Raw genomic sequence first — 11,061 nt, 5'->3', positions numbered from 1 at the left:
TCAAAATCAGACACTCTTTATCAGTGAAATGAGTCGAATATCCTTTGTTACAAATTTGAGAGACACTCAACAGACTATGCTTTAACTCGGGAGCATAGTTGACATTTTCAAAACTTAGTACTCCATTTGAAACTATTCCTCTTTGAGTGATCTTTCCCCCTTCACCTCCCGCAAAGGAAACTTATCCCCCATTAAAGGCTTGAATGTCATTCAGCTAGGAGATGTCTCCTGTCATGTGTCGGAAACAGTCGCTGTCGACATACCAAGGTATGGCGACATTCCTCTACAACTGTCCCTGCACAATAAGCGGGATTGTTTAGATTTAGGGACCTAGGTCATTACAAACATGGGTTGACCCTTAACATTCACAGATTTATCCATTTTTCCTTTTAATTCTGAATCATTATTTGAAGAAGAAACTTTTTCAGAGGATGAAGATGATCGAACAACCGTAGATTTTAGCACCTATTGGTAGTTAGATTTTAAAATATGCACAAGTGATTTAGAAATATTTTTCCTTTTCTTTGAGCGTTTAGATTTTCGGCTATAATTAGTCGAAGACCAAGATGCACCCTTTGACGAAATAGACCGTGGCTCAGCCGCAGTCGAATTCGGCAAAGTACTTGTGGCTGGTTTAGAGAAAACATGTTTGTTCGATTTAATATCGACCCTTTTCTTATTATTACAAATTGTCCGATCATTTTCACAAAGACGAGATCTCGAGGAATATCTCGTTAGAGACCTTCCTCGAGACTCGTTTTTTTCCTCAACGTTGAGAAATTCACAAATGCTCTGTTGGAACAATTTCGAGCAATGTGGCCGACAGTACCACAATTGAAACAAATTTGCTTATTATCTTTAGACCTGGTACTGCCATTTTCAGATTTCACACTCTTATGGAGCTTTCTAACCTTCCCACATGTGCAATTGCACGAGTTAGAGTGTGTGACAGATGTAGAGGATGTGGATGTGTTAGCATCAAATTCAGTGGATTTTACAAAAACATCACAATCATCAAAAACATTTGAGTTTGACATCACATCATCACAAGATAAAATATCAGTCTTAACATCAACAAGAGACTCATCAACATTTAAAATAGAATCACCAAATTTAGAAACCAAATTATTATTAGACTCAATCTTCCCATCATCGTGCGTTTGCTGGCTTACTGACGCATCTGCATTGGAGGTAGAAATGTTAGTATCCAAAGTCCTAGCATTTTTTAGTAAATAGTTAAAAGTGATAAATACAAAAACTAATTTGTAATCTCAATTTAACTAAAATATTTCCTAAACATATTTTTATAATCATTAAAAGTTTTCAAATAAGTAACTTAAAATAACTTACAATAACAATAATTAAAAATAACTTTATATAAATGATTATATTGTTACCTTTAAAATAAAAAAACAATGCTTGATGTTTTAAATAATTATAATGATATAAATTAAAATATTAAGTAAATAAATTTTAAAAAAAAATAATTAATAATAACAACTATAAATAACATTAAACCATATATTATATTTAATTTTATTCGTGTGTAACTCGCGGATAGAATTCATTCAAACAATTGAGATTATGCAGTTATAATATATATATATATATATATATATATATATATATATATATATATATATATATATATATATATATATTATATCAATTTAGTGTACGAATTATTATATCAAATTTAACAATGTTATTGTTATATTAAAAAAAACATATATTTATAAATACTTCAATTATATAGGCGTTTTAGCGCAATGCTATGGACATTCGTCTAGTTTAGAAGTCGTGGCATTAAATTAATCAATGGGAGGCAATTTCACTAAAAGATTGTTTAAGCATCATGGAAATTTCAAGGAAATTAGATTTTTAACATTATGCGAAAAAAAAAGCTAAAAGATAAAACCCTTTACCATATATATATATATATATAAACACGAGCAAAGCAACTATACTTATACCCCCTCAGTTCCATCTTCCCTTTTCTTCCTTCCTTCTCTTCCGTTCCTCAACTCCTTGGTCGCAGGCGCTCCATAGTCCACACTTGACGCAACTGTAAGTCTCTATTTCAGTCAGACACACACAACAATTTTGTTTGTCTTTTATTCATGCTTCAACTTTATTTCTTCTGCGCTCGATCTTGCTTAATTTACGTCATATAATTGAATTTGATTGCATTAATTAATGTCAATATATAATGTTTATATAACTCACTCAAATTGATTTCTTATTATTAGTTTTCACAATACTATTTGATTTAGAAAAATTGACGTGGAGTGTAATAAAAATTTATTAGTTGTATTAAACTAAATATGACAAGTGTCCTGAGTGTATAGAAAAATAATAGAAAAAAAAAAAAAAAAAAAAGAAAAAAAAAAAAAAGAATAGGAGGATATTTGATTTTGATTTATTGATCGGTAGGATTTCTGTGCCATGACACAAACTCAAACAGAATCAAAAGTGTCCAACGAAACTGACGCCGGCCGCTGTTATTCCGGTAACAACGCCGTTTACTTCTTGTCGTCATGTGTCGTGCATTGTGATGACGCATTTTTAGGGACGGATGAACCAGGACGTCACATGTAGAGTAGGTGTAAGTGGTGCGTCGGCGATTCTAATTGTACGTTATGTTTTATAGTTATTAAATTATAGCCACTCACACACAGAGAATCGAAAAACCCGATAGAAACCGGTGTGCCGGCTCCGGTTATGTCGCCGTTTACTTGTGGTGTTTGTGTTAGCACACTCTACATATATATATGTAACGATAGATACGATGACGAAACAGAATCGGAGAATCCATTCCGATGGAAACAAACGGATGGTCGTAGTTAATTATGTCGCCGACAAGTTCTCCTGTTACTGTCCGCATATTTAAGGATTTATATGCAAGGGCGCAATTTAGCGCGCGGTGAGCTATTTATAACAAGAAAGAAAGCAGTTTAGTTTAGTTTAGTTTGGTTGTTGGTTTTCACTTTTTCCTTCTTCCTCAGGCTCACACCACGTACCAGTCGCCAGTCGCGTCCGTCACACCACATCAATTGTTTCGCAACTCGATAGACGGTTCGGTTAAGTTTAAGGTTGGTGGGTCCTGTCCTAAGTGGTAACGGTTGGGTGACACGTTGTTTCGTAATGTAGCCGATGGGACCTCGATCACTAACACTAATTGTTTTTGTTAGGTTACATATATGAATAAGTTGACACCGTTTCTTTTTATTAGTTTGGTGGCTCCTTTTCTAAACAAATATATTTGAGCTGACAGTGACACACGGTTAGAAATTAAAATTGATTTGTATTTGGTTTAAACTATATGAATGAGACAGCAGTTTAAATACTCATCAATTTTATGTAAAAAACATTAGTTAGTTTATTCGATATTAAAAACTAAATGACTTCTAGCCCAACGGTATCAGGGTGTTTTTTTACCTTGATGTTGAGAGTTCAAGTCTCGTTGTCCGAAGCATAAGTGGATTTATAAGTAACCTAGTAGTAGGTTCGATTTGTCGTTCAAAAAAAAATATCTAATATTAAAAATCTAAGGATATCATGTTCTCATCATCATATTTCAACCTTCTGTTATCGAAATCATTAATGTTCTGAAAGATGGATGAGCTTTAATTATTTGAAATCAAACAGTGAAATGTTTGAATTTGAATGTAAAACGATGTCTTCGTGTTTTTTGTTGATTAAGATCTGCTTGCTTAATTTCCACCTTTTTAAAGTATAGACTGGCTTTTAACTTCTTTCTTTATTAACTACATATATGTTTTCTTTTATTTATCCTTTTGAACTTTGTGACAAAATGGGACAAATGTCATTGATTCATTCTCTTATAGTTACGCTCCTACTCCCTTAGGCCTTAAATCTTAACTATGCATTGATATTTTATTCTTTGTTTAATCAATCAACCAACAATTATCACTAAAAATTTCAAATTCCAAAACTTCACAACAACATAAGAAAAAAATCTGCAAATCTAGGATATAGGGTTGCTTAGCTACTTAATTTCTCGACGTAGGACTTACCTATGATAATGATGGATTGTTTTTATGTCATGGCAAATATGCCCCTGATGTTCTTGTCCAGGCAGGCTTTTTATATTTGAAACTTGCATGTCCCTACCAGAAACTAGCTAAGCAACCCTAGATTATAAGCTCTCCTACCATGATATGGGACCCCTTCCTAACATGGGTCGTTTGTCAATCTATATGGGTCACGATTGGACTCTTAATTTACTGATCAATCAATGCTCCTTAGACTTTGGTGTGGTAGTATTGGTAAGCTAAAGGCTCAATTTTTTTTTTTTTTTTTTTTTTGCTTTTTGCTGAATATTTGCATTCTCTTTAAAAAAAATCTAAATCATCATTAATTTTTTGGAATGAATGATAAATAGATTGAATGCTTGAGCTTATAAAATATCTTTTTAACACCAACTTAATGGTGTAGCTGTGTGGATAACAATCTCATACTAACGCTCGTAAAGGAACACTCTCACGTTCATTTCTTATTAGCTTCAACTTTTAGGTGCTCACCCGCCTCACTTTCGGGGGATGAATATTAATCTTAGGTCTGAAGTTTTTGGTGTCGGTCATCAACAAATTAATTGTCTAGAGTGGAGCTTATCATTGTCACCAAAAAAATCAAACCAGATAGTATTAGATATGCTTTTCACCTTTTTATAGTATCAGATGTCCTCCTTTTTGGTTAATCTATTTTTCGACAAAGATGTTTTTGAAAAACTGTGAAAAATTATATAAATACAATATAAGACATTAAATACATGATAACATGCATTCGTATGATACATATTTAAAAAAATTATAATAAAAATGACGAGGCAAAGAAAATATGATCATAGATCTTGATCATATTTTTCCATTAACTCAAAAGTATCATTGACATGTACTAGGACGATGATTGGCAGCTTACTGACTTTAGAATTAATCAGTTTTTAATGTGTCTAGGCGCGTGTGTATTTTAACATTTCATGGAAGATTATATGTAATGTTTGATTTTTCCAAAAGAATATATATATATATATATATATATATATATATATATATATAAACTATATTTGTTCAGGAATCATTACAGTAACTATCTAAGTAAGAGGAATAAAAAAGCGTTAATTTGTTGATTTCAAAACACATGGAAATAGAGAAGGAATCTATATCTATATCTATATATGTTAATATTGGTGACGTGAAGTGTAATTAGCTAAGCTATGGGCTGCATGGATTCTGTCACTTGAACAGAAAATCTACTTTGTATCCTTTCATGTTTCGAAGATTTGTAGTTATTTTAAGTCGAAGATATTTAATTTCTCATTATAATAAGTATTAATTAATCATAAATATTATCATAATTAAATGTTAAGTATATTAATTATAAAAAATATTTTCATAATTAAATGTAAAATTCATTAATAATTTTCATAATTAATGCATTTCATATTTAATTATGGTAGTATTTTTCATAATTAATACTTTTTATATGTACCGTAGAGCACATATTAGAAAATCATTTATTTTATTACTCTTAAAAACTAAATATCAATTTCGTCGTCATATCACACTTGTAAATTGATATATTACAACTTACGATAGATTATTTATATATATGATTTATGCATTAATAAAACTAATTATGTTTATAGACATATACAAATTTTTCTTTGGCTCCGCATAGCTTCACCAAACATGGCTTTTGTTTTATGATATATATATATATATATATATATATATATATATATATATATATATATATATATATATATATATATATATATATATATATATATATATATATATTTTGGTATTTTTGTATCATCAATTCATTTAGTGTGGTCAGAGAATTCTATTCGAGACAAACCAAGAACTTTTTTCTTATACTCCGAGACAGAAGATACAAAGTGCACACTCGGATAATTAATAAGGACTTAAGAACGTAAGTCTGGGAGCAATACACCTAGTGAGGTTCCAAGGGTCATCGTCTCTAGCGGGTCCAATGGGTAGAAACCCTAACGAATAACACACCCAATCTACCCATTTACGATCTATATTCCTTCCCATATGCTTCACCGAGCTAAAAACTAAAGTAAGAATGTTATCCACTAGTTTGTAACCACTAGTCTTCAAATTACTGAAAATCATGTCATTTCACGACTTCCAAGAGCACCAGAGATACCCATAACAATAGCCAAGATTTTTTTTGTTTTTTGGGACATTTACCTCTAACAACAATATATTTTAAAAGGTCTCTGTACCGATTGAAAATGCATATATTTGAGATTACACCAATATGTATATATAGATAGTTGTTAGGAAACCACATATAAGTTTGGTCAAATACGTATATATAGAAGCTGGAAGGAGTTTACACCAATATGTATATATCACCCACCTTCAAATATATATATATATATATATATATATATATATATATATATATATATATATATATATATATATATATATATATATATATATATATATATATATATATATATATATATATATATAGTAGCTAGGAAGGTACATATAAGTTGGGTCCAAGACATATATATTACGCCTAGTGACATCATTTGTTACTTGGACTTTCTGTACACCCTTTGTTATTGATTTAAAGTAGCTCCCGGCCAAGGCCCCCTCTCCTATTAATCGATATCAGTATACTTACTATCGCTCCGAATAATGTTAGGTGTATATATATATATATATATATGTGTGTGTATGCGCGCGCTTTTGTAACAATCGTATATACATTATCATCTAATTGTTAGCTTATATATACTTATAACACAGAAGATGGTGGTGGTAGGCATAGCATCTAAGATTTACGAGGCAATGGGAATTCAAAGTTGGTTGCCTAACATAATATCCAATTCTGAATCCATGTCCAAATCCAGACATGATCACACGATGGATCGTGGTTATATCAATACTAGCCCCGCTGAATCTTCTATCATCGATGAAAACTATATTTCTTGGTTGGTAAGTGACTCATGAGTCGATCTATGCAAGGTTTACAATTATTCGTTTAATGAATTATGATATATGGTTAATAATGAATTAGTATATATGATTAATATATGTGTACTTCATCCATATATCGATCTTTAATGATTCTGGAATTAATTATAGAAAGAACATCCATCTGCTATAAGCTCCTTCCAACAGATAATAAATACATCAAAGGGAAAACAGATAGCCGTCTTCTTGGATTACGATGGCACATTATCACCCATCGTGTGTGATCCCAATCGTGCCTTCATGTCTGAACAGGTACTAGCTACTTTATAATTCTTTCATTGCAAAATACAAATGTTTATTTTTCTCTCTGGGTTTCATGCAATCGTGTACATGCAAGATGCGTGCAGCAGTTCGTGAAGTTTCAAAGCACTTTCCAACAGCTATTATTAGCGGCAGGAGTCGTGAAAAGGTATATATATATATATATATATATATATATATATATATATATATAACTTCAACTCGAGCAACCTCCATCATATCAATATTGTATATATTTTTTCCTTAATTGATAATTATAATAGATAACTTGATCAGGTTTATAGCTTTGTGAAGCTAAATGACGTGTACTATTCAGGGAGTCATGGGATGGATACCATGGGACCAGCCCCTAAAAATAAGTCCTATGACCACCACGACAACGCCGACAAGTATCATTACAAAACTATCGACGAAGAGGTATGTACATGCTTAATTTGTGTTTATTTTCGTTGAAATGAAATATTTATATATAATTCAAAAGTTGTGTTTCAAGAGTATATATATATATATATATATATATATATATATATATATATATATATATATATATATATATATATATATATATATATATATATATATATAAAGAAAAGATTAGGAAAATCTCCATAAAAATTCAATCATTTTGGGAAAATTCATGATTAAGTCTCTTGGAACAAGATTGTTAATGTTTGTATTTTAGTCATTTTTAACCTGTTCAATAAGTCATAAAATCAAATCGTTAATTTTTTTAAAAATAATGAGACTTTAATGCATATTTCCTCAAAATTTGAATATAATGTATAAGTGTTTTTTTTTTTTCGTATGATTGCGTATTTTTATATATTTTTTAAGTATTTATGTATTTTTTAAGTTTGTATATAGATTTTTACATATTTTAATATATTTTAAATGTATTGATATATTTTAAAGATTTACGTATTTTTAAAATATTTTTATAAAACTGTTTTTGTATTTTAAATGTATAAACTCTATTTGTAAAATATTTTTTTATGTATTTTATATTTTATATATATTTTTAGAAAATATTTAGTTAAATTGTTATTAATATAAATCTTTAAACATAAACATCAAGGTTAGGAAACTTATATTTGGTTGCCAAGAAGTCAGGTTCTTAAATTAATTAGAAAAACATGATAGTTTATAAGTTAACGATCTAATTTATACTCAATTTGGTTTTTTAACAGCATATGGAACACTTTTTTTTTAAGATTTGAACGTTTAATTCAGTTTTTATTAAGGTTATAATCAGGGCCGGTCCTGAAAAATAAAATATTTTTAAAGATTCAGGACGAACAAGAATAAAAATGACCCTTATCTTTATTATAATTTTGTATTTTTAAATAAAAATATATAATGAAAAAAATTGAGCCCTGTGCAGCTGCCCACTTTGCCCACCCTCTAAGCCCCCATGGTTATAATGTTAGGATAATCTCTTTTTAACAACATATGGAACATTTTTTTTAAGATTTGAACGTTTAGTTCAGTTTTTATTAAGGTTATAATGTTAGGATAATCTCTAGGAATGTCAGCATTTCATTCAATTACCACTACTTCTTCGAGTATGTTTGAATGGTTGACTGCATACCCACATATTTCAACTTTTTCTCATTCGTTTATCTAATATTTGTCTCAAAATTAACAGAAAAATCTTTAACTTTTTTTAATAAAAATGATAGATTATTGTGTAAATTTATATCATCGTGACTTTTCTGTTCAAAAAATTAAAAGTTAAAAGTTTTCTATAAACTATGACAAAATAATGAAAATTTTATAAGAATAGCTCTAATATTTTCTCACAAGTTAGTGTGATTTCAATGGATCAGGGGAATGAATTTATCACATTCCAACCGGCTAAAGACTTTATCCCTGCAATTGAAAAGGTATGGTTAGCTATAATTAAATAATTTGCATGCAAATATGGTGTGTGTGTGTGTGTATATATATATATATATATATATATATATATATATATATATATATATATATATATGCATCTCATTATTCAAATATACTATTAATATGCATATATAACAGATGTTAATTGAGTTGAAGGAGAGAACGAAAAACATAAAAGGAGTGGTGATTGAGGATAATAGGTTTTGCTTATCTGTTCATTATCGCCATGTTAAGGATGAAGAGTATGAGACTTTAGAAGAGGAAGTCAAGTCGGTGCTTATTAATTATCCTGATCGATTCCACATGACGCGAGGCAAAAAGGTGATGGAAATTCGTCCATCCATTGAATGGAACAAAGGTCATGCCCTTGAGTATTTACTCCATAACTTAGGCTTCGATAATTCTAGAAACCTCCTCCCTATATACATCGGAGATGATAGAACCGATGAGGATGCTTTCAAGGTATACATTCCTACCTGACTTTGTTTTTCCCTTAGTTTATATGCTTTTGTTATACAAGACAATTAGACTACTAAATAATGTTCCACAAACTGTTATTCATAAACACAGTACAGGGTAGTTTGTTCACATACATAGCCTGAATTAAAGGCATATGCATCATCGAACATGATATGTTTGTAATGACTGACTAGTTATTTATTGTATATTGGTTGTTTTAGGTTCTAAGGGAAAGAGGTGATGGATTCCCGATAGTAGTGGCATCAAAACCAAGAGAGACAATGGCTTTTCATTCACTTCATGACCCATCTGAAGTACTTTCTTTCTTGATCCGATTAGGTAGATGGGGTTTTGACAACAATGCAGACTCCATCCTAGCATAACATTAATGGCTTATGTTACCATCGCACCACATGTTTATTTTGTCGATGAAGCATCGCATGCTACAATCAGTTTTTCTTAGATATATACATATATAGGAAATACGAGAAGACATAATCATGAAGCATGCTTTTTAGTTGTGTTTCTTGCTTTGAATTTTTTCGATGTTTCAGTTATACACATGTGTGTTTGTGTGCTAGGACCTATTAAACTAACTCCGACTATTCTAGAGAGTTTTTTTTAGGTTTTATGTAAATTGACCACTTCATGTTTACCATATTAATATTTCGTATTGAATTTTGTTTGTATAACTAAAAACATTATTTACCATCATCAAAATAGTCTAACAATATTCGAAACACTTTAGAATACAATCAAGTTAAGTTCGAATTCTACATACTTTAAGTGACATGTAACATTTAAAAAAAATACTCTAAATGTTATATAACTTTATGGTTTTTGACTGGGCTTAATTTTTATTTTATAATATTTATGAAGGGCAGACTCACACTCACTTACTCACCGAATGGAAGTGTTGAACTCTAGATGGGCCTTAAAATAAGGGAGGGTTGAGTGATGGACTAGTGACTTTCTAGTGGGAATTCAAGTCCACCAAGCAAATTACACCATTTTGCTTGTAAATAAAACGTAATATAGGAGTAAAAAGGGGATCGGTCCATGGGGAAATGGTTGTATTCAATCACCAATGCAATCCAGTTAAACAAGTGAAACAAAACTAACTACAATTAAACTAAAAATGGGGATTTTGATTTATTTGAAAACTAAAACACATGATGAATAAAAAATCTTGCAAATAAGCAAGATGGTGAGATGCTCAAATATTGGAGAAACTTGGTCAACTAAGGCAATTCAACACAATGAAAAATTATGTATTTATCGTTAGGATTCAATATGTAAGCTTATCATTCAACCCAAATTGGTTATAACAATCATGATCCATGATGTGCTAAAATTCATCAAAGGTAGAATGGAGGTTGGGGAAGCCCACACCACACTT

The 11,061-nt window shown here is 30.3% G+C and overlaps 1 protein-coding gene across 2 annotated transcripts; it reads left to right on the top strand.

Annotated features, from left to right (window-relative positions):
* The first annotated feature begins 1,964 nt into the window (after nt 1–1,964).
* LOC145029466 (putative trehalose-phosphate phosphatase C) lies at nt 1,965–10,299 on the top strand. Of its 2 annotated transcripts, none has more exons than XM_078977981.1 (8): nt 1,965–2,067; nt 6,819–7,004; nt 7,155–7,295; nt 7,381–7,452; nt 7,581–7,721; nt 9,131–9,187; nt 9,342–9,665; nt 9,884–10,299. In XM_078977981.1, the coding sequence occupies exons 2-8, from the start codon at nt 6,819–6,821 to the stop codon at nt 10,043–10,045; spliced, it is 1,083 nt and encodes a 360-aa protein (XP_078834107.1). In that variant the 5' UTR covers nt 1,965–2,067; the 3' UTR covers nt 10,046–10,299. The 2 variants fall into 2 exon arrangements, with proteins under 2 accessions (XP_078834107.1, XP_078834105.1); XM_078977979.1 differs by having other exon boundaries at nt 6,816–7,004.
* The last annotated feature ends 762 nt before the right edge of the window (nt 10,300–11,061 follow it).

Source organism: Lactuca saligna, chromosome 2 (assembly GCF_052625555.1).
Source record: "Lactuca saligna cultivar CGN05327 chromosome 2, ASM5262555v1, whole genome shotgun sequence".
In the NCBI taxonomy this organism is placed as follows: domain Eukaryota; kingdom Viridiplantae; phylum Streptophyta; class Magnoliopsida; order Asterales; family Asteraceae; genus Lactuca; species Lactuca saligna.
Note: the sequence above shows the minus strand (reverse complement) of the source record. Positions and strands in the feature narration are given on the sequence as shown.

Excerpts from the sequence above, each read along its gene's own strand:
- LOC145029466 (XM_078977981.1), top strand. The coding sequence starts at position 6,819 with ATGGTGGTGGTAGGCATAGCATCTAAGATTTACGAGGCAATGGGAATT. Across the intron at positions 7,722-9,130 it reads ACAAAACTATCGACGAAGAG|GGGAATGAATTTATCACATT; the intron begins GTATGTACATGC and ends TCAATGGATCAG. Across the intron at positions 9,188-9,341 it reads TTATCCCTGCAATTGAAAAG|ATGTTAATTGAGTTGAAGGA; the intron begins GTATGGTTAGCT and ends CATATATAACAG.